General features: G+C 46.4%; 1 protein-coding gene across 3 annotated transcripts in view; it reads left to right on the top strand.

The window, feature by feature from the left end:
- Positions 1 to 6,160, top strand: part of PIGL (phosphatidylinositol glycan anchor biosynthesis, class L) — a 169,668-nt gene that overhangs the window by 99,563 nt on the left and 63,945 nt on the right. For all 3 annotated transcript variants that reach the window (XM_011975243.1, XM_011975244.1, XM_011975245.1), the window contains exon 3: positions 4,418 to 4,508. In XM_011975243.1, coding sequence (XP_011830633.1) covers positions 4,418 to 4,508 — 91 coding nt within the window. The remainder of the gene's footprint in view (positions 1 to 4,417; positions 4,509 to 6,160) is intronic.

Raw genomic sequence — 6,160 nt, 5'->3', positions numbered from 1 at the left:
TATGTAAAATACTAGTAAAATAAAATGTAGAGATTCCATACATGTACTAAAAATCACCGAGTTATTAGCTGGGCTTGGTGGCTGACACCTGTAATCTCAGCTACTTGGGAGGCTGAGATGGGAGGATCACTTGAGCCTGGAGGTCAAGGCTCCAGTGAGCTGTGCTTGTACCACCGCATTCTAGCCTGGGTGACAGAGCAAGACTCTGTCTCAAAAAAATAAAATATCAGCCAGGCGTGGTGGCTCACGCCTGTAATCCCAGCACTTTGGGACGCCAAGGTGGGTGGATCACAAGGTCAGGAGTTTGAGACTGGCCTGGCCAATATGGTGAAACCCTGTCTCTACTAAAAATACAAAATTAGCTGGGCGTGGTGGCGCACGCCTGTAATCCCAGCTACTTGGGAGGCTGAGGCAAGAGAATCACTTGAACCCGGGAGGCAGAGGTTACAGTGAACCAAGATGGTGCCATTGCACTCCAGCCTAGGCAACAAGAGTAAAACTCCGTCTCAAAAATAAATAAATAAAATAAAATATTCAGGAGAAAATAAATGAAAAATGAAATTATGAGTAGATTAGTGATCTCCAGACATTTTTATCACACTCCCCTAATGGCAAGAAACAACATTTGAGCTTGCACCTCCATATTTATGTACTTATTTACTCAAATTATATACATGTTAACCCTGTTCGTATATGATGCCTTATAAAATAGCTACAAAATATAGATTTAAACAGAAAAACAGGTAAATAGAAGTCCTGGTGATTCATTGCTTTACCTCAGTGAGTCATCTTACACATCTCCTGTGGTGCCTACCCCACTTTGAAATCATCAACCGCAATAGAAGTGGCCATCAAAGAGCTCTGCAAGGGACTGCAAGAAAGGACTGGGGACTGGGCGCGGTGGCTCACACCTGTAATCCCAACACTTTGGAAGACCGAGGTGGGTGGATTACAAGGTCAGGAGTTTGAGACCAGCCTGTCCAATATGGTGAAACCCTGTCTCTACTAAAAATACAAAAATTAGCTGGGCATGGTGGCAGGTGTCTGTAGTCCCAGCTACTGGGGAGGCTGAGGCAGGAGAATCACTTGAACCTAGGAGGCAGATGTTGCAGTGAGCTGAGATTGCCCCACTGCACTCCAGCCTGGGCTACAGAGTGAGACTCCGTCCCAAAAAAAAAAAAAAAAAAAGAAGGACTGGGGAGTTCTTTCTTTTTTTTTTTTAAAGGGGGGTTTAAATTAGGCTAATGCAGCAATAACAGCCACGATTTTGATGTTTACACATTTCTTTACAGTTCTTGGAGTCTCGCTCCATGGCCCAGGCTGGAGTGCAGTGGCGCAGTCTCAGCTTACTGCAAGCTCCGCCTCCCAGGTTCACGCCATTATCCTGCCTCAACCTCCTGAGTAGCTGGGACTACAGGCACCCGCCACCACGCCCAGCTAATTTTTTTTGCATTTTTACTAGAGACGGGGTTTCACTCTATTAGCCAGGATGGTCTCGATCTCCTGACCTTGTGATCCACCCGCCTCAGCCTCCCAAAGTGCTGGCATTACAGGCATGAGCCATCGCACCCGGCCCTTTTCACAGTTCTTAAATGCTTTCTGACCTGTGTTATCTCATTGACCCCTTCAAATAATGAGAAAGGAAGTGAATCAAAATAGGATATAGATTGGGGAAAACTTGAATGCCTGACCGAGAGGAGTTTGGACTTAATCATAAAAGTGATGAAGTGTTATCAGATGTGTCACATCACAGAGCAGATATTTACAGTTCAAAGTCCCTCCCTAAATGATTGGCCTCACCCACAATGACTGGGTGGAGCCACCGAAAGAAAGGCATGGAGCAACACTTGTTCCTGCATCGCCCCTCAAAAAAGCAGATCCCAGTTCTCTGAAGATAAATGAAAGGCAGCCATGAACATCCCCCTCTTTGAGGTTTATCTTTCAGCACGTTAGAACCTCAGAACAACACAGAATTAGTAGGCTTAGCCAACTATCCTCCTATCCTTTCTCTCATGTGCTAACATTCCATATAGTATTACTGGTGTATTCTCTCTCCAAAATGATGCCTTGGTACACTTATGTGGACCTCTCAGCCGGGAGTATGTATGTAGCTGTTGTCACTCCAAGACATTTTCTCTGTGCCCTGTGTCTACTTCTCCTTCAGCTGCCTGAGCTCAGGGGGTTATGTTTTACACATCATATTCAGCTCCATATCCAGGAAGCAAAACTGGACTTTGTCCTGATCCCACTTTATCCCTTTCTCCCAATCCTGTCCCCCACCTGCTGAGCTGCCTGTCCTGCTCACTGCAGGAGCACTATGAGAACCACCTGGAGTGGCCGACGGGATAGGGCTTTGAAAAGTACAAAGCTGCCCTCTGCAGTAAACACCCTAAAGAAGAGGTCCTCAACCCCCAGGCTTCAGACCAGTACACGTCCCTGGCCTGTTAGGAACCAGGCAGCACAGCAGGAGGTGAGTGACGGGCAAGCAAGCATTACTGCCCGAGCTCTGCCTCCTGTCAGATCAGTGGTGGAATTAGATTCTCATAGGAGTGCAAACCCTATTTTGAACTCCACATGCGAGGGATCTAGGTTGCACACCCCTATGAGAATCTAATGCCTCCCACCCCTGTCCGTGGAAAAAGTATCTTCCACGAAACTGGTCCCTGGTGCCAAAAAGGTTGGGGACCACTGCCATAAGTGGTTGGTAAATGAACCAGCTGAAGCAAAGGAAATAATGACACTATTTATTGCTGAGGCTCATGTCATTTTTGTGCTGAAAAACCTCCTGTGACTCTCCTTTGCCCAAAGTTCGAAAGGGGGCCAGTTAATGACCTTTGTCCATAGGGAAGTGATAACAACCTGCCTGGTAGGGAGCAGAGCCCACGTCCTCTCAGTAGCATTATGGGTGTTGCTGTAGGACCTGACCAAAAGAGAGATAGGTATCAGTTTATAAGATTACGAATAATATTTTCAAAAAAGGGGACCAAAGTAGGCCTTGGTCTCGTATCAGGTGACACCATAGATCAAAGCACAAAAAAGAGACCGGAAGGATTTCAGCAGGTTGGAGAAGGAGATAGATAGGCCTGTGGTGTGGCCAGGTGGAGACACAGATAAGTTGCAGTTTATTCTGGTAAAGACCTTTGTACCTGACATGCAGCAAGCCCCAGTCCTGATGGAGGGGGGATGTAGCCAGCTCCCTACTGCTAAAGCATTTTGGCTTTGCAGGCAAAACCTGCATTCAAAATCTAACTCTAACAGTCTTCCAAACAAGCTACTTAACTTCATTGGTAAAGGCTCTGTCAAAGGCCAGGCATGATGGTTCACACCTCTAATCCCAGCACTTTGGGAGGCTGAGGCAGGCAGGTCACCTGAGGTCAGGAGTTCAAGACTAGTCTAGCCAACATGGTGAAACTTCATCTCTACTAAAAATACAAAAAAGTAGCTGGGTGTGGTGACGGGCACCTGTAATCCCAGCTACTTGGGAGGCTGAGTAGGAGAACTGTTGGAACCCAGGAGGTGGAGGTTACAGTGAGCTGAGATCACGCCACTACATTGCAGCCTGGGCAACAGAGCAAGACTCAGTCTCAGGGAAAAAAAAAAAAAATTAGCCAGGTGTGGTGGTATATGCCTGTAATCCCAGCTACTCGGGAGACTGAGGTGGGAGAATTGCTTGAACCCAGGAGGCGGAGATTGCAGTGAGCCACTGTACTCCAGCCTAGGTGACGGAGCAGTAATTCTAGCACTTTGGGAGGCCGAGGTTGGGCCGATCACCTGAGGTCAGGAGTTCGAGACCAGGCTGGCCAACATGGTGAAACCCCGTCTCTACTAAAAATACAAAAATTAGCCGGGCGTGATGGTGGGTGCCTGCAATCCCAGCTACTCAGGAGGCTGAGGCAGGAGAATCGCTTGAACCCAGGAGGCAAAGATTGTAGTGAACCGAGATCTCACCACTGTACTCCAGCCTGGGTGACAGAGGGAGACTCCATCTCAAAAAAAAAAAACTCCGTCAAAAGGTGTTCATGAGGTTAATGAAATAACATATCTTTGTACTTTTTATTAAAGTACTGTTACTATTATTCTCATAAAGTGCATATCATCATGCCTTGTGCTCAAGTTCATTTTTAACACATTTGTCTCCCCAACTTGTAGACAGAGCCTTATCTGGTTGATATTGTTTCTTCCCCTCAGCAATAAGCATAAAGCTCCAAAAGTGTGTTGTGTGGAATTGTGCATTAATTTCTAGTTGTCTCATGTTTGTGAATTTCACCTTAACTGAAATCTGAGGAAGCTTAAGGGCAGGGACCCCTTACCCCCAATGTAATTATCACAAAACCGGGCATGCACCTACTTACTGGAGCTTAGGGAGAAGGTTGCGCCTGATTAGAAAAGGTGTTCAAGTTGTGCTTCTCCCTTGCAGGGATTTCCCAGATGACCCAGCTGTGCAGTGGGACACAGAGCATGTGGCCAGCGTCCTCCTCCAGCACATAGAAGTGAATGGCATCAATCTGGTAAGGGGACAGCTCCCTGAATGGAAAGCCTGAGGTCTTGGTCCCATTCACACCAGGTGGTTTCTGTAATTTTTCCTGTGGCTGCCCTCCCACTTCCAGTCCTTCTCCAGGGCCACTCTCTAAGGAGGCCAGAACTTCCAATGCTCACTGTTAAACCTACTGAGGGACAAACATGCCTTTTGATATCTTTACTATCTTTTGTGAGACTGAATAACTAAATTATCAATGCTCAGATAGAGGCAGAAGTTTTTTCTAAACTGTGCCCTCCTTAACACCCTCAAGCCCCTGCGTTTGTCCTGACACCTAAAAACTCAGGTCTCCCATAGCCTGCCCAATGATTCTCATTTATACAGAACTTCACCTCACTGTTTACCAAGCATTTTCACAGAATATCATCTTAACTTTAAAAGTAAACTTTGTGGCTGGATGCGGTGGCTCATGCCTGTAATCCCAGCACATTGGTAGGCCGAGTTGGACAGATCACCTAAGTCGGGAGTTCCAGACCAGCCTGGCCAGCATGGTGAAACCCCGTCTCTATTAAAAATACAAAAATTAGCCGGATGTGGTTGTGTGTGCCTGTATCGCAGCTACTTGGGAGGCTGAGGCTCGAGAATCACTTGAACTTGGGAGGCAGAGGTTGCAGTGCGCAAAGATTCTGTTACTGCACTCCATCCTGGGCGGCAGAGCAAGACTCTGTCTCAGAAATTTAAAAAAAAAGTAGGGCCGGGCGCGGTGGCTCAAGCCTGTAATCCCAGCACTTTGGGAGGCCAAGACGGGCGGATCACGAGGTCAGGAGATCAAGACCATCCTGGCTAACACAGTGAAACCCCGTGTCTACGAAAAATAATACAAAAAACTAGCCGGGCGAGGTGGCGGCAGCTACTCGGGAGGCTGAGGCAGGAGAATGGCGTAAACCCAGGAAGCGGAGCTTGCAGTGAGCTGAGATCCAGCCACTGCACTCCAGCCTGGGCAACAGAGCGAGACTCCGTCTCAAAAAAAAAAAAAAAGTAAAATTCTCAGTTTACGTTGAAGAAACAGGTTTTGCAGAGGCCAAGCAGCTTGTCCAAGGTAAGCAAGTGGTGGTGAAGCTAGGATTTTTAAGCGTTGATTTCTTCATTCCAAAAAAAACATGAGAATGCATTTATACCTACTAAGGAAGAAAATTTTACATGCAATTAGAGCAATAGCAGAGATTCATATTTACTGCAAAGGTGGACAAGCCAAGCAATACCAGTCTCAGCTCTTCTAGGATCAGCAGGACTGCTTAGCCCATAGTCAATTTTAAAGCTGCCAAGGAGGCTTACTGTCTACCACTCAAAAAATATATAGTAATCCTTCATGAGATAATACCTAAAATTCCACATTTAAAGCCTCACTCATTTGGCTTGAGTTTTGATTAAGTTCTCATTAAACATGAATCCTGCTGGCAGAGAAACATATTAGGCTTTTTTTTTTTTTTTTTTTTAGGCACAGGTTGTCTCTCTGTTGCCCAAGCTGGAGTGCAGTGGCTGCCTCAGCCTCCCAAGTAGCTAGGACTATAGGCACATACCATCATGTCCGGGTAAATTTTTTTTTCTTTTTTTCTTTTTTTTTCCTGAAATGGAGTCTCCCTCTATCGCCCAGGCTGGAGTGCAGTGGCGGGATCTTGGCTC

Source organism: Mandrillus leucophaeus, unplaced genomic scaffold, assembly GCF_000951045.1.
Source record: "Mandrillus leucophaeus isolate KB7577 unplaced genomic scaffold, Mleu.le_1.0 Scaffold153, whole genome shotgun sequence".
NCBI classification, from domain to species: Eukaryota; Metazoa; Chordata; class Mammalia; order Primates; family Cercopithecidae; genus Mandrillus; species Mandrillus leucophaeus.
This window is presented reverse-complemented; position numbering and strand designations above follow the sequence as displayed.